This window comes from Squalius cephalus (assembly GCF_949319135.1).
Source record: "Squalius cephalus genome assembly, chromosome: 13".
In the NCBI taxonomy this organism is placed as follows: Eukaryota; Metazoa; Chordata; class Actinopteri; order Cypriniformes; family Leuciscidae; genus Squalius; species Squalius cephalus.
In genome coordinates this window covers 22,571,118-22,596,453 of record NC_137134.1, presented here as the reverse complement: position 1 = coordinate 22,596,453, position 25,336 = coordinate 22,571,118, and the positions used below count along the sequence as shown (strand labels likewise).

The 25,336-nt window shown below is 37.8% G+C and overlaps 1 protein-coding gene across 1 annotated transcript in view; it reads right to left on the bottom strand.

Moving 5' to 3' along the window:
- The window catches only part of LOC307169495 (von Willebrand factor D and EGF domain-containing protein), a 64,709-nt gene continuing 39,373 nt past the window's right edge, over positions 1 to 25,336 (bottom strand). The window contains exons 17-32 of the mRNA XM_079890168.1: positions 23,337 to 23,587; positions 21,658 to 21,877; positions 18,953 to 19,090; positions 15,340 to 15,537; positions 11,668 to 11,835; positions 9,447 to 10,259; positions 7,283 to 7,378; positions 7,098 to 7,193; positions 6,591 to 6,686; positions 6,376 to 6,471; positions 4,756 to 4,851; positions 4,153 to 4,248; positions 2,841 to 2,936; positions 1,974 to 2,069; positions 560 to 657; positions 1 to 246 (exon numbers count right to left, since the gene is read on the bottom strand). Coding sequence (XP_079746294.1) covers positions 226 to 246; positions 560 to 657; positions 1,974 to 2,069; positions 2,841 to 2,936; positions 4,153 to 4,248; positions 4,756 to 4,851; positions 6,376 to 6,471; positions 6,591 to 6,686; positions 7,098 to 7,193; positions 7,283 to 7,378; positions 9,447 to 10,259; positions 11,668 to 11,835; positions 15,340 to 15,537; positions 18,953 to 19,090; positions 21,658 to 21,877; positions 23,337 to 23,587 — 2,675 coding nt within the window. The 3' untranslated portion in view covers positions 1 to 225. The remainder of the gene's footprint in view (positions 247 to 559; positions 658 to 1,973; positions 2,070 to 2,840; positions 2,937 to 4,152; positions 4,249 to 4,755; positions 4,852 to 6,375; positions 6,472 to 6,590; positions 6,687 to 7,097; positions 7,194 to 7,282; positions 7,379 to 9,446; positions 10,260 to 11,667; positions 11,836 to 15,339; positions 15,538 to 18,952; positions 19,091 to 21,657; positions 21,878 to 23,336; positions 23,588 to 25,336) is intronic.

Here is a 25,336-nt window from a genome sequence, read left to right as displayed (position 1 = left end):
AATGTTTCGTGAAATACACTCATTTATTTCAGGAATCATTTTCACAAATATAGTAACGTTTGAAAAGCGTGAAAAAACATTATATTATACCTTATACATAAATTAATATTTTCAGATATGATATTTACAAATTGAAAAACGATATTGTAACCCTGTCAGGTTAATAAGTAGTAAAGTATGGGCCCAGTGTCCTCAGTGCAGCAATGACACCTCATGTCAATTCCCTTATCCTCTCTGGACAGGAAGCTGTAAAATAATTAGAAACTCTTAAAAATAAAGGTTATTTATTGGCATATGGTTCCATGAAAAGCTTTAAACATCCATGGAGCCTTTCCATTGCACAAAAGTTTCTTTATAATTTAATTTAATTTATTAAATGACCAAAAATGGTTCACGAAAACTGCCTTTTGGAAACTTTATTATTAAGAGTGTATATATATATATATATATATATATATATATATATATATATATATATATATATATATATATATATATATATATATATATATATATATATTTCTAAAGAAAAAAAAAGTATTTATTTATTTATAATTACCTTTCTAGAGCAAAGAGTTCCCATGTAGCCACTTCTACAAGCACACACATTTGGTCGGACACATCGGCTTCCATACAAACACCTCTGTTCACAGATTGCTGTAAAAAAGTTATATTTTAAGTCGTATATACATTTTTGATGGTTGATTCAGAACATTACATTGCAAATGTAAGTCACATTGTCCATTTTTACGGTTAGTACATGGAAAATGATGGAATATACACATTTGATGGCAGAAATGAAAAACATACAAATGATACCGGAAAGAAAAAACTATATTGAATATGTATTGTAAATATTCCTTGTCTGATTGTAAATAATTCCTTAGTGCATGTTTTTCCTAAAGAAATAAATATTTTTTTACATTTTTATTTATTTGTTTATTTATTAACTCTTTCCCCACCAGCGTTTTTGATCATTTTCACAAACATTTAATGGCCCCAAGAATATTTTGTTATATGAATATCTGAATATCTTTATTCTCTTGAATGTGGGTAAATTTCATAAAAAAGACAACATTTTGATAAAAAAAAATCAAAGACTAGAACGTAGTGTATATATATATATATGTGTATATATATATATATATATATATATATATATATATATATATATGTATATGTATATATATATGTATATATATATATATATTTTTTAAACAATTTCAAAGACTACAACGTGCATAAGCAATACTTTTATCACTTGTTTTTTTTGCCGGTGTTTTCATCCGGAGATTCTTTCCTCTTTAAGAAGATGCGTAATAGCGCCCCCTACCGTAAAATGGAAAAAAAAATGGAAAATGACGAATTAACTAAACTCAATTGTTAATAAACAGTGCATGTTTTTCTAAACAAAAAAAAAAAGTTTTTGTGAAATTAGTTAACATTGCAGAACATAATGAGCCTTTGGTCACTGTAATATTATTTTTGTCAAAAGTAGATGGATGCCAAACACATGAGAACGCCAAAACGTACAACACACCTGGAACGATAATTTAGGGGATTCACTCCCATATTTAAATGCATTTGTCACTCCTTAAACTTTACAATGTGTACGTGGCCAAATACTCCAAAGAGTACCACAATTAAAGTTACTATTCCTTCAATAACGCAGGTCAAGCTCAAGGAAAAGCCATTTCAAATTGTCCCCGATCTACTACCCTCATGAGAACATGACACCCGTCGCGCTTTACACCCTCATGACACCCGTCGCGCTTTACTTTCAGTAGTAAACGTGAATTCCTACTACCCTGCGAAACACAGATGATCTCTCTGTTTATCACCAACAACCGCAGAGCACAGGAACAGAAGAGATGCTATTTAGATCATTTTACAGAGAACTCAAACGAGTCTTTTGAGGTTCACCGTGGTGTGGTTGTGGTGAAACGATTACATTTGGGATGGGAATCACTTACGGATTTGGCAGAGACTCCCCCTCCAGCCGGGACTACAGTGGCAGGTGTTCGGCCCCAAACATTCACCTCCGTTTAAACACTTCTGCAGACAAACAGCTGGCGGAACAGAAACAAATAGAGAAACAAGGCTCAAACCAGCAGCACACATCAAGCGTAGCGCCAGTTCTGGCAGGTCACGTTAGTCAAGCTTGCATCCGCTGTCTCTCAGCTGATCCACGTCTACCTATAGGAATACGACGCCTATCACTGTATCCATATATAAGCTCCTTCAGTATTATCAGCAGCTATCGCGTTTCTCAGGAGCTATTACCCTCCTCCATCCCCAGCTCGTCCTCTCGTCAGTCAGGATTTGGCATTGTGATTCCCCTTGAATCAGAATACATTCTTGAATTATGTTGTACTTTAAAATCTTGAATTAATGATATCTGCAATACATTCATGTTGGTTCTGTTTTGTTTGGTTATCGCTGCTCTCCCTGCTCTTATCCATGCTAGGCTGAATGGATGTGCAAGGAGTTCTTGCCCAGAACAGAACCATACCGGCGATACCGCCAATCCAAACTGTATGCTAACTGTCAATCGTATTTGACGATAGTGGTCCTGACAGAAGTGTGTATTCTATGTTGTATAACTACAATTCTTCTAATTCCTTTTAAATATTACATTACAACTGAGATGTTTATGTTTAAAGACACAGTTAAATCATCTGGGAGAGTGGACCGCGTGCTCAGGGTCACTGGGGTCAGAGGACATTGCTGTGACTGATGGGTCTCATGTGTAAACTGGAATTTTTCACACTTTAACATTTGTTAACATGAGGTAAGGAGGTCGCTTCAAGGTCGTTTTCAGGATTAGGTTTGGTACTCACGTTTATCACATCTCTTTCCCCTCCAGCCTGACGCGCAGTCGCACACATCTGGTCCGACGCATCGCCCTCCGTTCATACACACTGGTTCACACACACCTGTGGAGGAATGGGAATAAGGTAAAGCTTTGGATTTACTCAGACCAACAGGGTAAAGTAAGTGAATCCAGGTTTTGCAGTCAGATAATCCAATCCATAATTTAGAGTTTGATTGGTCAAGATGTGGCTGAAATACTGATTTAAACTCTGACAGCAATAATAAAATACTGAATAAAATAAATAAAAAATAGAAACATTTCCTGTATTAAATAATTAAAAAAATTAATATAATTTTTTTTGATAATATTAATAATAATAGTATAATTAATAATAGTACTTTTTAACGTTTTATTATTAATAAATTATTCATTAGTTGTGATTTTTTAAATGCGTCTTATTATTATAAATACTTTTAAAGTGATGATTATTAATAAAGTAGTGATTATTATTAATAAATGAATAAGTTATGGATTTATTTTGTATTATTTATTATAAAAGATGAGTATAACAATAATAATAATAACAGTTATTGTTATAAATAATACTTTAAAAAAATATATTTAATGCTTTATTATTCAAGTTCTTAACAAGTTATACATTTCTTCAATTCTTTATTTTTATTAATAATACCATAACTATAACATCAATAATATAATTATACATATAAATAATATTTTATGAATCAAACTTAATAAATTAATCATTACTTATTTTTTCTTTTCTTTTTTTACCTAATAAATTAAATTCTTTACCTTATTATTATTATTATTATTATTATTAAAGTTTTCTTTATTCCCTCTGTATTTAAAAACAAAAATGAATTTGCCGTTTACTGTCTGTTGTGTGAAGTGTATTTGGATTTTCTTTTACACTTGACCTCATCATAAGGACATTGCCAACAGTTCTTCAATGTTATTTTAATTTGAATATTCATATAACGTGACCAAATTAATGAATCCAGTCCTGATCCCATGTTTCATAACTCTCACAGTTAAATAACTCACTATCTTTGCTCAGATTCATCTCTTTTCCTCCTCAATGTAAACTCTTCAAGTGATGTCTGATCTTTGCTCCCAGAGCACAATTTTGATCAACAACTCTATGCTTTTCTTCCATATGCTTTGATTTCACTCCCATCATGTTATGTGCTTCACATGGGGGAAGTACACAACTTTAAGCTCATGGTTGGAGCTTGGTTTGAGGTTATACATGTGAAACTGACCCGACACCTGGTCCTAAAAGTCCTTTGTAAACACGTCAGGAAGACGGCACTTACTTTTCTCGCAGCGCATCCCAGAATATCCCTCCACACATGAGCAGATGTTGTTTCGTACACAGTGGCCGCTGTTCTTGCAGGGTGGACTGCACACGGCTGAAAGAAAGAGAAGTGCGTAAGACGTCCAACATTTGATGAGTTAATATCAGACCTGTGTTCTTTGAACAGATGATGGATACATCAAACGGCTGTAAAATGAAATAAACGACAGCAAATCTGACATGACCATGAAAACGCACTCTAAAAGCTTCTACATTCCACCCAGACTTGAAGCAACCCAGACATTAGAGTCATTCCATATTAACAAAAACATCTTTACCAGATGACTGTTTCAAGCCATTAAGCGAATCATTCCTCACCACATGGAGCTGCTATGAAGGAATCGATGTATACACATCAAACATCCTGAATCTAAGGCTATGACATGAGTGAAAGACTTCAATAGAATCCAAATGGTTTTTAGGGCTGGTCCATTTTATCGTTTTAAAGTGCAGTAGTCATGCTTCACCCCTACGCTGTTAAGAAATTGATTTCTGGCTTCTGTAAGCTCTCAAAAATAAGGCAATGCACCAGGAAAATTGATTCAAAAAGAAAAGCCGTTACCGTTTTGACAGTGAGCCCCGTAGAAACCAGGCTGACAGGTGCAGGAGTTCGGCCGTACGCAGGTTCCACCGTTGAGACACACGGGGTCACACAGAGCTAAAGACAAACACATTTATTAAATAAAACATAAATGAAACCCAGGCAGTTGTTTTCTGATCAAATCTCACAATTGTGAGTGTTTGTGAGGTCAAAATCACAGCTCTGCTTTTGAAAAACTACGATTTAGGTCTTCAAAAAGACTAAAACTGACCTACTAATGATTAAAAATGGCAAGTTATTTACTTTCACTTTTAAAAAAAACGTTTTGAAATTCTTATATTGAAATTGCACATGCCATGCTACAATATTGTTTATTCAGAAGCTAGTTCCAGGCTAGGTGTAGAATGTAACAATAAACAATTATAACCTATAATATTTATCAATATGTCAGTGTTCTACTACTATAAAAAATGTGTTCATTGAAATAAAGCTAAAAGGGATAGTCCACCCAAAAATAAAAATGATCCCATAATTTACCCTCAAGCCATAGGTGTGTTTCTTCTTCCAGCGAAACACAATTGGAGTTGTGTTAAAAAATATCCTGGCTCTTCCAAGCTTTATAATGGGAGTGAATGGTAGCGAAGCAATGCGTTTTTGTAAGAAAAAATATCCATATTTATAACATTATAAACTATAATCACTGGCTTCTGGTAATGGCTGGAAGAGCGACCTCTGACCTATGACGTATTGACGAACGCGGAAGCAAAACAAACACTGGTCACGAATTAGAAGTGTAAAACGAGAATTTTTAAAAAGAAGTGTCGGAGGAAATGTTTAGAGGCATCTCTTACATCTACTAAGCTTACACTACTCCAACATCCTACGTCATACGTCGGGTCAGAGGTCACTCTTCCGCCAGAACTAGACTCCTGTACGGATGCCAGTGATTATAGTTTATAAAGTTATAAATATGGATATTTTTCTTACAAAAACGCATCGCTTTGCTTCAGTAGGCCTTCATTAACCCCCTGGAGTCGTATGGATTACTTTTATGATGGATGGATGCACATTTTTGGGCTTCAAAATCTCAGTTACTATTCTCAGTTGATATTTTTTAATATAACTCCGATTGTGTTTGGCAGAAAGAATGAGGGCGAGTAAATTATGGGATAATTTTAATTTTTTGATGAACTAACCCTTTAAGTAAAATAAAATTGAAATATGAGATGAAAGTGTAAGTGTAAACTTTTTAAACATTGCCAATTCATTTATACACCAATAAGCAACGCTTGTGTTGTTCTAAAAACACATACCAACATTATATTGCTTCACCTTTTTTGCTTTGTTAGGAGAGTCTGGGTTGATGTATATTGTTTTTTGTAAAATGTTATTAATGTGAATAAAAACTAAATTTTTTACTCTGAGCTGGCTAGTAATTGATCCTCTCAGGTGGACGAGAGAAAGTTATCATCAGGCTGGAATAATGGCTGGTGTTTTCTCTGAGCCGCCAGAACGGAATGAAAAATGAACAGATAGAGGTTCTACAACAGCTAAATGCCACCAGGAAGCAGCACACACACATATGATGGATTTAGTGAGAAGAGATTGGTCCCTCTGGGAGCCAACCACACACACTCTCACCTGTCTCGCACGATGGTCCCGTCCACCCCGCCAGACATTCGCACTCATCCGGTGATGCACACTTCCCTCCGTTTTGACAGTGACGGTTGCACACCACTGAGTAATTGAAACCAAAACACATGTAATGTCTCATGTGACCACTAGGGGTGTAAGAGTTTATGTTTAACTTCCACATGGATATGAAATCCAAGCAAACATGATTTATTGGGACTCACTGGTTTCACATCTGGGCCCTACGAAACCATAGGGACATGAGCAGGTGTCTCGACCCACGCAGGTGCCTCCGTACAGGCAGGGCGAACTGCAGAGAGCTGCAGGAATATTCATACGACCAAATGCACACAAAATACAGTCATATTTCACACAAAGCAAACAGCTAACACATAACTCATCAAGGCTGCACAGATTATTTGGCACAGTTGCCTCTTTATGGAAAGGGAAAAAGGCACATCTTTGCAGATTCATGCTACTTCACACTAGTTCACACTATTAACCCACATAAATGTAAAACGTTCAGTCTTTTTCCTGAACACAAAAGGCGTATACAAATAAAGATGTCTCCTACTAAATTTGTAAATACCACCTGACTGCCAACTAGCAATAAAGATAGCCAATCATGGTTCATAAACAAAAGGTCATCGGCCATAGACGAGCCCTTTGATGTGTCCTGTCCGAACCTTCTGTTTAATAGGAAACACATCAACACAGGAATACGTACTTACCGCTATCACAGGTCTCTCCGTGGTAACCTGACATGCAATCGCATATATCAGGCGCGACACATTTTCCTCCGTTCAGACAGGCTGGATTGCAGATAGCTGTGAGAATCCAATTGCCATACAAGTGTTGGTTTGTGTGATCGTACAATATTCACAATATTGTAAACAAGTGTGTGTTTGTTTGTGACCTATTTCACAGTTTGGGCCACTGTATCCCTTCTTGCAGCGACACGTGTTGGGGGCCGCACACTCCATGTTTCTACCACAGGCATGTCTGCACACGGCTGAGGGCACAAATGGCATGCAAACACAAATAACACATGGTCAGATTCACTCCATCAGCACGCAAACACATATTTGCCTCCATCTGCGGCCTGAAGCACAGGAAGCAAGAGTATATACAGATTCTTTATGTACTGTACCTATTTTAAATGTGTGCCTTTCACTTTAAATTAAAGTGAATTGTTGTAAAAGTGAAGGTGACGCCAGTGTTATATTTTTAGATAATGCTTGCTTTTTAAGATTCACCCAAGTTCTTCCTTCGAGCATTCTGAAAACTGCAGGGCTGATTTGAATAGTTGGGTAACTTTCACCGCATGTTTAATGAAAAAGCTAGATCCACTGCCATCTGCTTTGTAGCGCTCAATGCAAGACACCTGCGACTGTTTTGTGCATGTTCACACCATATTCATACCTTGAAAACAGTGCCTGAAAATAATCCATGAATGCATAAGTAATCATTGTTGAGTAAATGCAATATCATGGGGTTACAATAGCAAACATGTTTCTAGTGATTCTTCCACCCTGTGCTCCTAATTTTCTCAGGTTCATGAACCCACGGGATGGAGCTCAAGGAATGTATTTATTCCTCATGCCTAGAGCATGCTCGGGGAATGAGCTTATTGTTTACTGCAGTTACTGTCAGTTGTCAGTCTAAAACTCGACATGCTGCATACTTTTCTGTAGTTTAGACCTCAGACGGCATGCCCACAGTTTGTTCACTGACCTATTGCATATAAAACTGGCAATTACTATATAAATATTGGTAGTTCAGATCAGACTAGCTACCTTATTTACCCCTAGTAGTATCTTTAAGGGTACATACTACTATAAGGTACTAATTAGGGGTGTGCACGAATTTTCGAATATTCGATCTGTAATTATTATTCGAAAAATAAAATACTATTAGAATTTTACAACATTGCTTTGCTGGCCATAAATGCAGTGAATCCATGATAAATCCGAAGCACTAACTCGCAGTTATAATTAAATGCACTGGGTGGCGCTGTGGAGCGTGTTAACAAGTTGTGTGCATTTCATGACATAATGTTGTCGTCTGCCTCGCGAAGTTTGGAATTACCTGAAAATGATCTTACTAAATGATCTTACAAAATGGAATTACTTTTGATCAAATTAATTAATTAATCTGAGTTATAATATCATCACCACAATGAGAAATCACATGAAATCCAAACAGCAGTCGAATGAGGAAAGGCAGCTGTCCATCACTGCATTCACAACTTTCATGGAGCTCACGCAGCTGGACCCCGCGTGATCCGAGATGATAACTTATCTAATAGCAAAATGATTTTGAGACATATACTTCCTTTAAGTTTCGTTGAGGGAGACAAGTTTAAGAACAGAAAACGCAAAGTGTGCTTTGTGTCTCTGAAACGTCAGCACAGCGCGTTTTCTCACTCGAGCATAAATTGCTGGCACCGGGGCCCCTGCATGTGGATATTATTGTTTTTCTCAACATAAACGTGAAACAATATAAACACAATAATCATATGCTGACTTGAGTGTATGTGTACGTTCTGTACGATATCTGGCGCAGTCTGCTTTATTAGCCGTTTTTTTTTCCGTTCGCGCTGCTAGAGCTTAAATGCTTTTGCTCTTTATATTTTTGTTTACACATAGGCCTACTGTTTTCAACTAAAAGAAAACATATATTGTAAGCTTGTAGTGTATATTGCCTAATCGTAAGCTTGTCCAGAAATGGTGACAAAAACGTAAAAAAAATTAAACTTAAAAAATAACATCTTTTACATTAAACGTCATTTAAATAAACGAATATTCGAATATTCGATTTTTATGAGCCCGAATATTCGAATGCAATATTTTCGAAAAATGCCCATCCCTAGAACTAATATGCGCTTTTTAGGGGTGGATAAGGAATAAATATCTAGGGTACTGCTAAGTGATGTTGTATACTTAAAGATGCAATATTTTCATACACTTCTGACAGTGTAAGTAGGTAATTTTTGCCCAGCCATGTATGTGATGGATAAGTCTCTATTTTTGGGCTCACAGGACAAACTCAAAAAAAGTAATCTATACATCTAAAAGTACCTCTGCACATTCGGCCATCTCCAGTGTACCCCAAAGGACACCGACCACATCTAGGTTGCCCGTCACCTGCAAGCTCACAGTGGACACCTGTGAAGCAAGGGACATCTGCACAGGTGAAGCTTCTCTCCTCTAATAGAACCACATTTCTGCTCTTGCTTTGGTGTTTACGGTTCTGAAGAGTTGGTTGGTTATCCAGAGATTGGGTGTTGCTTTGTTCACCAAGGTAGGTGAAGCTCCCCTGGGGCAGTGGTTGAGTCTCGTATGGGTCTTGGATTCCAGCCCCAATGCCTCCATCTGCAGAGAACTCAGTCTCCGAGAAGGAGAAGGAGAGGGAAGTTAGGGCTGCTGTTAGGGGTTGCTGGTTGTCTGGAGGAGTCAAAGGTCGAGATCGGGTAACTGTGGCCTGACTGGATTGCTGCCTCAGTGCCTCGACATGCCTCGAAGTGTGAGGTAAAGTGACTTTTCCAGGCGTGACTCCCGCAAATCCATGTGCCGAGACTTTAAATGAAGCATCTCGCTCCTCTGGACTTGGAAGAACTTTCAGTTGATTGTGAGAGCCAGAGAGGAGTCTATCCCTGCTGTTGGTTGAGGCAGGTTTGCGTCCTGCCAACTCCCCTTTCCCTGTAACAGGTGGAAAGGTTGGCAGGTGGGGGATGTGAGAGGTGGCCTGATGGTATGGGGTCCTCACTGATGAGGATAGGCGTCTCTGAGGTTGCCTGAATGGAAGGACAGGGAGGTGCAGATGGGGAACACTGTGGGAGACATGGGGTAGGTTGTTCTTGGCTTGGGTCAGTTGCGGTGAGTAGCGGGGTGCTAGATGAGAGGACAAGGACTTATTACGCAAGATGGCAAGCAACTTGTCAAGCATATAAACAGTAAATACTTTTAGTTCAGCTTTTAAAAAATACTTGTCAGCCACAGCAAGGCACGGTAAGGCTCATTACCAAGCAAAAAAAAAAAGAACAAGGACACCAAAATGAAAGGAAGAGATTGACTGTATTCTGCAGTTATCATTGACACAAAATCCTCTGGAGATCTTGAACAGCCCTTTGAAGATTTTTCACAATGAGACCACCAGAAAAGTGCAGTTATGATGAAATAGTGCTCAGTACTAGCTTAAAACCTTTGGTGATGCTGGTATATTTACTCATAAACAACATATAGACGCTTTGGCCGCTCAACAAGATTTATTCTGTCCCCCATCCACAAGCAAGGAACAAAGACGCAATACAACAAAACGCAATGCTAACAATAGAGACACACTGCCGTTTTTGAGTGTGAAGGAATCTGGGCCGCATGTGGCGACAATGAGGGAATTAGCAGAATGAAGCTGTTTCTTTTCTAGTTCCCACTGTGGCTGCTCATGGATTCACTTCTGATAACGGCACTATTAGGAATGATTCCAGCAGTGGCCCATTCACAAGGAAAATGTATTAAAAGTCATTACCCAGCTCTGAAGGCTTTTACCGTCGTGCTGCGATACTGCAACATAGGAACATGTATTTGAGGGATTTTTCTAGCAAAAGAACAGATTAAAAAGTCTAACAACATTTCCATTGAGTGAAATGTAACATTCTGTACTCCTGGGATAAGAAAGGATAAGATGCAGTCTGGTAGTTTTGCTTTTCAAATATAAAAAGAGAATCAAAGACCAAATAACTAAAACTCTTACTCTGTTCAAAAAAAACTTCATTACTGTCTTTCCTCTCCTCATCCCCTCTCTAAATGAGTTTACATATTCTTTTCCTAATTCCTTACTGTCTCTTTTTGTTCCCTATTCCCGTCAGCCAAAAACACATTGTGGGTCAGCAACCACCATGCCGCAGCCTGTGCATGACTGAGCATTAGACGTTTCCAGGTCTTAGTTATCAACCGTATCAAAGCACCTGTCGCGTTCTGAGGATTACGACAGCCTTGCTTCCTATTCGTTATGTTTTTCTCTAATTACTGGAGCTCTGTGCTTTTGGGAGATGAAACAAGGAGGATTAAGAATGGATTGAAGAGGAAAACAGTGACAGATGAATTTTTAAACAAAGCTAAAATGCAATTTAAGACTTCATGATGATGCAACAACTTTGAAAAAGTTATATTGTTTAGTTTTTTGTTGATTAAAGGAGCTATATATATATTATAATTCAACAAAAAAAATAATAATCCAGTGTCTCATTTAGGCTTTCCACTGATTTGAAGAACTGACAGCAATGTTTCAAAAAGTACTTACTGCTATGCTTTGATTGTTTCGTGCATGTACGTCCATTGCCGTGATAACCTGGTGGACATCGTCCGCAGACATAGCCAGTGTAGGGTGGCCGTAGGTCAATGCACTGAACACCTGGAAAACATGGCCTACTTGCACACTTGAATGTCATATTTAGTCCGTTGGGGAAACCTGCAGTGGAGAAACATGACATGGTTGCTTTTTAGGTTTGCCATAAATATTGAATGCATGGACATTAAGTTCTGTCAGCCTTTACTCCTAGTCATTAGCATCTTAGAAGGAGATTGATGTGAATTTAGGTTCTGGATGCTCTGGTGCTTTCACCTTTACTTCAGCTCCTACCAACAATTTCACAGTCTCACGTGGCCTCCATATCCTACAATGGTTACCCAACCGCAACAGATTGGTTAAGGATTAGCTATGCAGGGAAATTGAGGTCTCGCTCATACACTAGGGACGATGTGCTGATGTCAGAAGGTGTGAAGCAATAACCTGACATTTTTACCTCATTTCCTGAGACTAAAAGTTACCCCATAGTTTTATAAACCACTAAACAAACTGGCATCCTTTTTACTCCACCACACAGAGGCTACAAGACTCATCTGAGCACTTTTGGAGCGCAAGGGAAATGATTTTTGCTGCAGTATTTCACATCACCATATTTTATTGAATAAGTACGCCCTCATCTTGCTCACAATCACCCAGATGCATGCGCCTGTTCTGTCGAGCTTCACGTGCCATGTCAAATAAAACAAGAAGCCTGCCCTCTGCCAGCGGAGCAGAGAAAGATGAAAGAGTTAGCAGCTGTCTTCCATTAAAAATAGATTTATCGGCCCTGTGATTACACATATCAAGGGTTATTGCCCGGGATTTTTGTCCCATTTTCGCAAGGTCAGCACAAATCCCTTAGACAACGATGGGATTTATTGGCCGAGGGGGTGACAGCTTGCATCCCCTCTGCTTGCCATCTCATTTTCCTCCATAAGTGTGATGGCAGGCAATTTGCAAGCCGGTAAGACTGTATTAGCAGGAGATGAGGTGCTCCCAAGATGATAGCGTCTTTCCAGAGTGTGCTATTTGTCCCCGTTCCTCAAACTCTGGCCTAAACTACCTTTCAGAAAAGATGACTCATGGGATAGCAAATCTTTGTGGACTTTACAAATCCCCTGTCCTCAATCTCAATCCTTTTGTTTCCTTCCTCGCATTAATTATGACATAGTCAAGAAAGGTAAGTGCAAACGAGGGTTCGACAAGGACACGTATTGTTCAAATTGCTTCGAGTGCTGCCTGGGGACAAACGGCCATTGGGGACACTGTCTAATTTCATTTTCAATTAGTATTTACAAAAGGACAACCAGGGTACCTGAGAATGACAAGAATTAATTTAACCTTTGGGTTTGTAGCACACAGTAACTCAAATGTAAGAGTCTCTTTTGAGATCCTATTAATGAATGTTTCTACATTGGTAATAACCTTTAAAATACAGACAGCAATTCCAAACAATTACACGGGGTCCTTGTCTACATTGACCCTCTGAGTTTGTAAAATTAAAATGGTCTTTGCATAGAGTGAGAGAAACGTTGTGCTAAATCAGTCAATTATAGACAATCCACACCTTTCCATAAAAAAGGACAATCCCAAATGAGATCTCTTGAATGTCACTATTGTTTCTTTTAGACTGCAATTGGGATTAAGAAGGAAACAAATTATTAATAAATTCTGGTTCACATATTTTTCTCTTTGAGAATTTCAATCTCAAATGTTTAAGATCTCAACATTATCAAACTATTCTCATTTGCAAAGATACCAAAGTCTGCAATCAAAAATCTCAGTATTTCTCATGAAATTCTGAAAATCTTAAAATGATGCTATACATGTTAATTGTATAGTCCTAAAGTCTTACTGTATGCAAATACTGCCTCATCTGTCTCTTTTTCATTGTTCAAAACAATTTTTTGAAGAAAGATGATTGTGTGGTAATAAAATAAAAACAAAAAGCTGCAAAGATGTCTTTGCAAAGCTGGTTAGAGAACAAATATTCCCTTGGGAACCCCGTCCAGTCTCTGTGGTTGATGTCTCATCTTTCTATCTTTCTATTTTACTCCCAGAGGACGTAACCCGAGGGAGTGAAAAGGAGAAGAGAGGGAAGATGAGGAGAGCGAACAGAGCCATAAAGCCAATTTACATTCCCCATACTGATGTCCTCCAGGAGCCTGTTGTGCCGGTCCCAGCAAATATCGTAAGGCCCCTGAGCTATTTGCAACAAAGTGCTATAAACATAGGTCTTCTGTGTAACACTTGTGCACTCTATTTCTCACGTCTTTGTCTTTGACAGGTCTGTATGAGGAAAAGACCAAAATTCCAATCGTAAATCTCACTCCCAATCGTGTTCAGGTAAAACATATCTTATAATGATGCAAAACACCAGGTTTAACATAAATAATTTAACTGTTTTTTGCCTAAGTCAGATGACTTCTGTTTACATCTGGTTCTTTTTATTTTTATGCTGAGAAAAAGACCCCAGTAATCTCAGTTTTGTCTCCTTTAGAGTTTATGTAACCAACAAGAATTTGATGAGAAATGTCAGAGTTTATATTTAAATATTATACTCTTGAGTGCAGACTGCAGTGTCTTGGCAAATGTGATGGAAATTTGAGACATTTTTTAGATCTCTTTCCAAATACTCAAGAAAATAATATTACTAAGGTGTTTTTGCTCAGGAGATCTCTTTAATATCTAAGTTGTTTCTTTCAGACAGCAATGAGGGGTTCAAACAGAGATGTTAGTTTATGTTTGTGTTTTTTTCCCCTCCTCCATGTCTCCTCAAGGGTATTAGATTAAGAAAAATTTGCTGAGAAATGTTGGAGTTCATACTAAGGCCATATTAATTGCAGACTCTGGTATCATGTCAAAATGTGAGCACAATTTGAGACATTAGATCTTTTCCAAAACTCTCAGGAGATCTCTTTAACATCTCAGTTATGTAAGGTAAAGAACAATGAGATTGGATGGAGAGCAAATGGAGACAACTGTTTACATCTCGTGTTGCAGATTTTCTCCTGAGAAAAGACACAAGTAATAAGTGTCTCCTCTAAAATGTAAAAAAATTAGAGATTTAAGACTTAACCGAAAATCTAATTTGCATCTCATTGCAGAAGAAACAAATTATTCAGTATATTGAAGAGATCTCATTTGTGATTTCACTTTCCTACAGGATTATGCAACTGATTTGACTACGTGCCTCTTGACTATTACTCTTCGAAATAGTGAGTGAGAGACGTCCTTTACCTAACCTTGTTCCGTCGAGTCTCACGGAGAGCGTGAATGCCCGGCATGGCTAATTAGAATCGCTAATTTCAGGCATTATACCAAGACGAGAGGGTAAGAGGTGTGAGCACAAAGGCATGCCAGCAGGGCTTGTCTTGCTTTGTGCTAAGCAGCTGGAGGAAAGTCATTTCCTGGGAACATCACAAACACACAAAAAAACCCAGCACAGGAAATGACTCTAGGGGGAATGAACGGACATCACGCTGTGTCAGGGAAAGACAAAGAATTGTTTTCTGCAATGTCATGACACCAGCAGTGGGCGTTTTGGCTCCAAACGAAACCCTCACGGTTTTGTTTCCTGGCCATCTGTGGACATGTAGAGCCAGAACAATGGAAACAACTACTTGCCAGTTCTCTGACTCGCGCTGGTGGCAGCTTTGGTGACCGAGGTCTTGCTTGGAGCTCCGTTGGACTCTGTTAAGAGATGAGTGGAGGTCGTTTTAGGAAGGGGGGCGGCCATTTTGCTGATGGGCCGCACCATGGGAGCCACGGATGAGGATACAGCCTGAGAGGTGATGGGACGAGATGTGACCAATCTTGCTGGTGCTGATGAAAAAGAGAGAGTGAGACTGATTCAAAATGAACTCGACAGCTTTTGCTACTGATTCCACAAGCGTATAGAATAAAGGACAGAGAGTGGGGTAAGATGTTTCTCCCATTGTAATCTCGCAAACTGTGGACAATTTTGTACAACTGGAACCATGATGTACACTGTAAACCCTCAAAATAATTAATTGGTTTGAGTAGGGCCAACTCAAATTATACAAATTAGTTCCATTGAATGAACTTTTATGAGTATTTAGAACTTTCTTTTTCATTTGAGTTCACAAACTGACACATTTTAAGTAAGTTGAATTGTTTTATTGTTTTGAGTTCTATGAACCTGTTTCTTTTAATTTAGACAAACTTAAATTTAACTGGAACTGGGCTGGGATTTCTATTTTCCAGCATGCTCTGCCATGACACTCAAAAGGGAGAGTAAATGTTAAAATTAATGTTAAGTGGGAGATTTAGAAGTGTTTAATGTTTTGTTATGCTAGTTTAGAAGAGTTTCTGTTATGTTTGGTTTTTGGGGGGTTACCATCAAGGTGACGAGTGGAGCATGAGCTTGGTTTGAGAAGTGTATGTTAAATGTTTTATATTGCTGTACTCATTCAGCAAGTGCTATGCTATGCTGATGCTATCAAAGCATTAAGTCACCAATAAGCAAATACACATTTATTGAATTAGCTAGTTACACTGAAAAAAAAAAAGATTCGTTGAATTTACTCAATTTGATAGTTTTTGAAAATTTACTCAATTTGAATTTACTCAATTTGAAAAAAAATGATAGTTGAATTTACTAAACATTTTTATCGTAAGTGGTTGCACACAATTGATTTTAGCTACATTTAAACAAATGCATTAAGTTCAACTTAATGCATTTGTTTAAATGTAGCTAAAATCAATTGTATGCAACCACTTACGATAAAAATGTTTAGTAAATTCAACTATCATTTTTTTCAGTGTGAAGCTAGGCAAGTTTCCACTACTAAAAATATATAAATTGAGATTACATGATAATTTTTAATTGTATGAATTAGCTTACTAAAATATTTCAAGTTAAGAGCAATAAAAATGTATGATTACAAAATAAAAATCTGCAAGTTCTGCTTACTTAAACATTACATTTCTTAAAAAATTTGATGTTACTGATTACTTCCAATTATTTGAGTTTTGCCAATTTATTCGGGTTTACAGTGTACTACTGCCTGGGGTTGCAAAAAAAAAGATGAAAAAAAAAAAAAAGACGAAGTCTTTTTACTAGACGAAGAAAAAGTGAGGTGTGGAAGCTTGTTTCTGCCCCTGAATAAAAATTAAAAAAGGGTAATTGCAACTTTTTATCTCGCAAATCTGACATTTTACTTGCATTTGCTAGTTTACATTTTGCGATTCAGTTTTTTTTTTTTTTTTTTTTTTTCAGAATTGCGAGTTATAAAGTCAAAATTGTGAGATATAAACTCGGAATTCTGAGAAAAAAGTATTTTTTCCCTCTAAATTGGACTTTATATCTCGCAATTGTGAGTTTATAACACGCAACTCTGACTTTATAACTCGCAATTCTGAGAAAAACAAGCTTCCATACTGAGGTTATTGTGCATATTGTTGTTCAGGAAAATAGAAAAGTTTCTTCACCTTTGAAAAGACTGCAAACACATGGGTATGAAAAATTACAACTCAATTAACAAGTTTTTGTTTTCTAATACAATATGTTCTGCGTATACAGTATCTGATGGATGACCACAGTCCTTGTGGTTTGAGTTTCACTTTGGTTTCCACTGGAGAATGAAAAAAAAAGTTTGATTGAAGATCTTTTTGGCTCTATTTTCCCCATTTTCCAAGACTGAGACCTTGTGTAAGTTGAATATATTGTGCCGTATCCGGCTTGATACAACAACCACCTAGCAATTTCTACTGCTCTGAAGTGTTCTTTAAGGAAGAGTTTCAGTTTTGAGACTGTCATCTCTTCTACTTGTCAGAGAAGCCGCACACACCTAAGACGTTAGAAATGCACTCCATCCCTCTCTCTCCACATGGAAACTACAGAGGAGATGTTTTACCAATTATCTCTGGACAAGAGCAGAGTCTGGCACAGTGTCCGTGTGTGCACAGGGTGGATAACTATCTTTTGCCATCTGGATTGTATTGCTCTCCCACCCGCAGTTCTGCTGGTGATAATCAAAGCGGGTCGGCAGATCCAGCTCTCTCTGTTCTGCTGTGTTTCTGTATGCTGCAATCACACAGATTGTGTTTGTAATAGTGGCCCGGGCCTGGATGAAGAAGTCATCAAATCGCTTTCCCTCTGATGGGGGAAAACGTGAACACAGGGCTCCTGTGAACGAGGGTTCATCGCTTGCAGATTACAGTCAAAAGACATTTGCAGAGCATTTTGTCAAAGCGCATGGAGGAAGATGGAAACCAGCTTGAGCAGCAGCGCAGAGACAAACACAACATATCTTTTCGTAAAACAGATCCAAACAATCACTGAGGCCCTACGTTTACGAGAGACTCAATAACAGTAGATGTCCGAGTTGATATGTTTGTATTCATGTTTAACACATCACATTTTAAATAAACATTTTTATTTAAATACTTTAAAAATGTCAAGTGGTATTGTGTATCCCCTTTTAGAGGACAATACCCTCATGCCAGGCAGTCATTGTGAAAAAAACTTTTATTCTTAAATACAAATCAGATATTGTAGAAGAAAAAAAGCTTCATTAAAAGACAAATTCTTGGTTTTTCAAATGAAAGTATGTGTAAAACACATATATAGTATGAAATCATTCACTCCATATATGATACATCATTTTTATTTTATGTTGCACACATTCTAATCACTATCTAACATATAACATATAACACATTTTAATTATGCTTTTTTTCTTTTACAATATCTGATTTGTATTGTGAATGTCGTAATAGCCATTTTAGTGATTACAAATGTTTAGTCTTAACTAAAAATGTTTTAAATAAATTATATTTAAAGATTATATTTTATATTATATTTATAATTAATAATTAATAATTACATTTTTTAAAAATTAGTTAATAAAAATATAGAAAAAATATACAGATTTTTGTCAAGACAAAATATGTACCTGTTATTTTATTGCAATACACTATTCTGACTTCTGTTTGGTAATTCTGTGAGCATATTATACAGGGAAGCACTCAAGCTGAGACTTTGATGCTTTGAATTGAAAAGCCCTGTGTTCCCTAAAGCAAACCCTGGGTAGAACTGCAGGATTGTGCTGCTTTGGCCTCTGTGGGTGAACGTAAAACAAGAAAAGAAATCTATTTTTCCCCCTTTTTGTATGTGCAACAAAGCTGGGGTCATATTTTGTTTGGCACTGTTTAACTTGGTTCTTGCTCTTTTTTTCAGAGGCAGACTTAAGAGGCAGAAATTTAGGTTTCTTACTTTTGCAGGAGATCCCATCTCCCTCCAGGCCCCAAGGGCAGGGGCCACACCTGAAAGAGCCGAATCCGTTCATACATCTGACTCCAGGAAAACATGGCCCTCTCACACACTCATTCACATCATCTTGACATGTGACACCTATGGACAGAAAACAAATATTATTATTATAATTATTATTAGCAATAAATGCATCTGTACAGAGTCCCAAAAGGGAAATTTGGTTCTCTCGCAAATGTTTTGCGTTCCCCCAAGAAAATTTGTGTTCCCTTGCAAAACATTTGCGAGCGAACGCAAGGTTTCTCGGGGGGGTCTCAAAACATTTGCGATAGAAAGTAAAGGCTTTGAAATATATTTTGTCCTCCTATCTCAAAAATTTTCCACCACCGTGTCCCTTTAGGGACTCCCTACGTCTGTGTATTAGTGTTGTGGGTTTTGCAGCGACTCTTTCTGCAAATTACATCTTTACTCCAGTAGGTGGCGACAAGTGACTTTAAGAGTTATTCATTCAACAGATTAGTTCAAAACACTGATTAATTCACAAAACGAAACTTTAAGGCGTGGTCACAATCGCGAAATTCCGGGCAAAATCTGCGTGCAGAAATCATTAGCCCTCATGAAAAATTTGCGTGGATTCATATTGGACTACTAAATCATTCACAATCTGTTCAAAAAACTGACTATGTGTCCGAAATAAAAACCTTCCCTATTATATGCGAAAAACATTATGCCAAAAGAGTAGTATGTCAAAATACATAGTATTCGGAAAAACTGTGGGCAAAAAGCACCCTGATGACCTACTAATTCAGGCGAGTTTCTGAAGTGTGCATTCGATGGACACCTTACTATCCCATGAGGCCATGGGAGAGGATTTATGAATGGAGGTGAAGCAACACAACTGACTCTGGTAGGTCAAGTGACAATAACAACAAGGCGGATGTAGTATGTCCGAATTTCATTCATACCACACACATTCATACTATATAGGGCGTACTCTTTTAACAGTCACAATTAATACAAACACAATGATTCGCTCAAGAAAGAAACACTAACGTGTGTTGCTCAGAAACGTGTCAATTTCTGCTTTGACTTTGGAACTGTTTTCATTGGCGGGGCACAAATACACATGTAACTGACAATACTGCATTTAAAACACAGGTTATTTAATATTATCTTTTTTTTTAACCTGCTATAGTTAATTGTTTTTCAATTATGATATAGTGACTGCATAGCAATTGCCAAGCAACCACCATAATTGTGACGTCAAGTTTGCGTCAATCATATTCATCATAAACTGCAACTAACTTGTTGGCTAATATATCTTGATTCATATGCATGTAGATATGTTTCTTTGTCACTGTGAAGAACAATAGCATTTAGAGTCAATGGTACACTTCAGACCTTTTTATCCGATAACTGTTATTCAAAGTTAAGCTTTATGTGTCCAAACACACTTCTCAGATACAGAAGTTTGGTGCTAACCAAATATAAAGCACATTTGAAATTCAAATGAAAAAAATAGTGGCGAAGCATTGTTTCTAGAGAATGACAATCATTTCCTCCACTTCTATCCTCTACTAAAACATCAGGAGTCCATACCAAACACTGCTTTCAGCAAAGATAAAACATTTCTGGAACGATTCATCACGGTGTTTTGGCCTGTTTACTACTCCCAGTAGCAGAATAGCATACAGATACTCTTTCCTCTGTGTGGGTTCAGTAGCTGCTGGGCATTCGTCCATTTTTTCATTTGTATTTGTGTTGTTTGTGGCTTCTCTTAGAAGTGTGTTTGAAGGGGATCTTTAATAATGTCCAAACCATCTGCAAAGGCCCAAAGCGTTACGAGCAGCAGCAAAACACAAACTTTCATCCAATCAGCAATGTCGGTTCATCTCACGCATGCATTGCCATTAGTGGAAATGGACAAACTCTTCTGACCTGGTTCGATATACGCTGTGCGTCCTTTTAAAAACACCAAGGTAAAAAAAGCTTTTCATTTCAACTTCAATCAACAGCAGTCATTGCATTCAGCCAGGAAACACTAATTCACACATCACCAGTGAAGAGATTTCAACCACCAACCTCAGAATAGACAGTGTGTGAAAACATCAACAGTTCAGCAGCGTTTGTCTGAAATTCCTTGGCAAGAGCGCTTGTTGGTTTTGAGCCTTTTGTTTTCACCCACATATGTTCGGCTGCTTTCAAGCTTGGAGAAACTAAATGAGCTCGCCAGTCATAACTTGGGATGGGGTTTTTTTTTTTTTTTTGTGCAAAATACGACACTGTAATTGGATCACAAATGAAACTGAGCCAAGAGTTTGTGATATTTTGATGACCTGCTTCGTAATCAATACGAAAAAAAGCACACACTAAAAATACAAAGCATTGACCCAAAGATGAGGTATAACTCTTAATTGTTCCATGTGGGTAAGGTAAGGCTATATATATATATATATATATATATATATATATATATATTCTCTATTGAATAAAGCAAACCAGCGTCTCGCTCGTAAAGTTTTGATGGATGTGGATTGTAATCAAGGTAAAGACACCTAAATTTACCTTGAAAAAAGCTTGCAGAAAATACAGTTTTGTGAGAATTGTCCTTGAATCTGATAGTTTTCTGGTTGAATCTCCTGAAATGGCCATTTATGTAAATTTAAGGAAGGAAAATCTAACATAATGGAACATAATTTGTGATATACCTGTGAGTCCAGTAGGACACTGGCATTCGAACCCGTCGACCAGATCTACACAGACTCCGACTCCACACGGACTGGAGCCGCATTCGTTCTGCTCATCCTGGCACAGGTCACCATGGAAACCCGCCTGGCACACGCACAGGTACTCGCCGCTGCCCGCTGGATACTTGATGTTAGTCACACACGTCCCTCCATTCATGCAGCCACATGGCCGTACTATCACCTGTAACCGTGGAAATGTGGACAGAACCGTAAGGTAACGCAAATAGAAATAAAACTAAGTAAACTTTGTGTTTCAAAAACTTATAATTATTAAATTATATATATATATAGTATAATAGTACAGTATAATTTCATTTATATGTACACATACAGATACATTTTTGAAAAAAAAAAACATATACTATTATATATACCCCTATAATATAGTATCTTAATTTTATAACTTATAAAATTACAATTCAGTATATAATATATACACTTAATATTAAACATATTGAGGTATATATATAGTAGCTTGCTAGCTTTTTGCAGCAGTGTTGCTAATTGCATACTCTCTCTCTCTCTCTCTCTCTCTCTCTCTCTCTCCTGCATCTCTCAAACTCAGACAGTATTTAATAAGCGCTAGCAGGCAGGAAGCAGATGCTTGTTAGCCGTCTAGGCCCCTCAAAGGATATGGAGAGGAGGACGTTTGTCTTTCGTTGCACCGGCTTGCTGTGACACAGGACTCGAGAGAATCCCGGTAGCTGAATTCTGCTGTCCTTATGCCGTGATAAGATATTTGACATACTGGGAACTCTAAATACCAACTCATATTAAGGTAGTATGATGATACTTAATGATTACTATATTCATATAGTATAGAATATACATGAGACTCCAAGGATCTTCAGAGAATACTGTATTACCATGGTACATATGCAAAAATGCAGCATTTTAGTTGTCCAACGTCATCTAAGCAAATCACCCGTCGTTTACACGTCGACTGGGCCATAATCCAGTCCTGTTTCAATTAGTAGTTTAATCTTTCTATGAATAAAGGACCTACAGTATCTTTGAATGAGATCATATGCAATACTAGCTTGGCATTTACATTTATTAATTTAGCAGACGCTTTTATCCAAAGCGACGAACAAATTGATTCACTAAAATGAATCAGATTTCCCAATGCTACACATGAGGGAGGAAACAGTTTAGGAGAGCATATTCCATTATTGCCTCAACTCACACAATAAAATATGACAAAAACACAGTGATGTAACACTTTGTAATTCTACAACTCTGCTCATTAGAAAAAGTAGCTTGTTCCTGAAAATGCAACACTGTTATACTACTAAAATGTAGTCATGTTAGTATTGTCGCTGCTTTTATTTATATACTTTTTAATTCACTTATATATATTGATATAGAATACATTTTATTTTATTTTATTTTATTTTTGATTCAGTTCTCCACTTCAACTTAATGATCTGTTAGAAACAAAATAACAGTTTACAGGTTTGGAACAACATAATTTTTTTATGAGAACTGTTCCTTTCAGACATCCCAGAAGAGGTTTGGATCATTATTACAAAACTAACATTATTATTTACAAAACTAAAGTTTTCGTCATGTTTCATAGAAATTCATTTCTGTCCTAAACATAAAAATCAGTCAGGCATCAATCTCTCAATGTCTCTCACCTCCGCAGTAAATCTGCTCCGGGCATCACACTCATCAGACACAGTAAATTGAAAACTGTGCATTTCCTCCTCGTGCACTTTCCAGATGAGGAGCCCGGCTGGGGAAATTGAGGCCCCTGGGGGCCCCGTCTCTAGCTGGAAGAGTAGGGCCGAGCCCTCTGGGTCAGTGGCTGTGAATTGGTACACAAAATTCTCCCCTAAAAAGGTCTGCAGGCCGTCCCGTGGCTTGTGGAAGGTCGGCGGACGATTAGCTGCGGAAATGAAAGGGGAATTTCAAGAAAGAATACTGTGAAGGAATCGCAGACTCCCAGAGCTGATCTTCAGTTGCCAGATGATATTTTATACGGGACCAATAACGCTAACTATAAAGACGACTGTATAGACTTCCACGGCAACATATGATAAAGTTCTGTTTATTATAAGCATGCGCTGCAGTTTTGTCGACTGCCGCTTTAAAAGCTTGAGCTCTATCAAGCAGGATGGATTCTGATTGGCTGTCAGTGTTTTTGTCATTCCCCAGCTGAAAAACAAAATGTTCTGAATGTGATTTCAACGATATCATTCCTTTGTCGTTATCGTTATAGTTCTGGCGTGGATTTCCTATTCTAAGAATTAGAATGATTATATATATATATATATATATATATATATATATATATATATATATAAATATATATATAAAAAATCATTCAAATTCTATATATATATACAGTGAGGAAAATAAGTATTTGAACACCCTGCTATTTTGCAAGTTCTCCCACTTGGAAATCATGGAGGGGTCTGAAATTGTCATCGTAGGTGCATGTCCACTGTGAGAGACATAATCTAAAAAATCCAGAAATCACAATATATGATTTTTTAACTATTTATTTGTATGATACAGCTGCAAATAAGTATTTGAACACCTGTCTATCAGCTAGAATTCTGACCCTCAAAGACCTGTTAGTCTGCTTTTAAAATGTCCACCTCCACTCCATTTAATATCCTAAATTAGATGCACCTGTTTGAGGTCGTTAGCTGCATAAAGACACCTGTCCACCCCATACAATCAGTAAGAATCCAACTACTAACATGGCCAAGACCAAAGAGCTGTCCAAAGACACTAGAGACAAAATTGTACACCTCCACAAGGCTGGAAAGGGCTACGGGGAAATTGCCAAGCAGCTTGGTGAAAAAAGGTCCACTGTTGGAGCAATCATTAGAAAATGGAAGAAGCTAAACATGACTGTCAATCTCCCTCGGACTGGGGCTCCATGCAAGATCTCACCTCGTGGGGTCTCAATGATCCTAAGAAAGGTGAGAAATCAGCCCAGAACTACACGGGAGGAGCTGGTCAATGACCTGAAAAGAGCTGGGACCACCGTTTCCAAGGTTACTGTTGGTAATACACTAAGACGTCATGGTTTGAAATCATGCATGGCACGGAAGGTTCCCCTGCTTAAACCAGCACATGTCAAGGCCCGTCTTAAGTTTGCCAATGACCATTTGGATGATCCAGAGGAGTCATGGGTAGGGTTGGGTACCGAAACTCGGTTCCAATAGGGAACCGGTTCCGACGTAAACGGTAGTAACCAGACCGAATAAGAACGAAACTTTCGGTGCCTGATTTCGGTGCCTGACGTTTTTTACCGCCCCCTATAAAACATCTCGCGGCACGAATGATCCAATAATAAAACATCTCCAGTTAACCAGCAGAGCGTTCATTTAGTTCGTTTGTTAAATAAGAGATCTAGCGCTGAAATGTGTTTTTTAAATCAAGTGATCAAAGTGCTCGTTGCCGCTGCGATCAGTGGCGCTGATACAGTGTTTTCTCTTGGCTCGCGCACACACTTGGCTTCACTCTGACACGCGCTTCAATACGTTGCGGAGATCGATCTATTTATAAGGCGCCGTCTATATGATTATGTGCGCGGAGAGTTTGTGTGTGCGTGCTCGCGTCTCAGATGAGTATGTGCGCGGAGAGTTTGTGTGTGTGTGTGTGTGTGTGTGTGTGTGTGTGT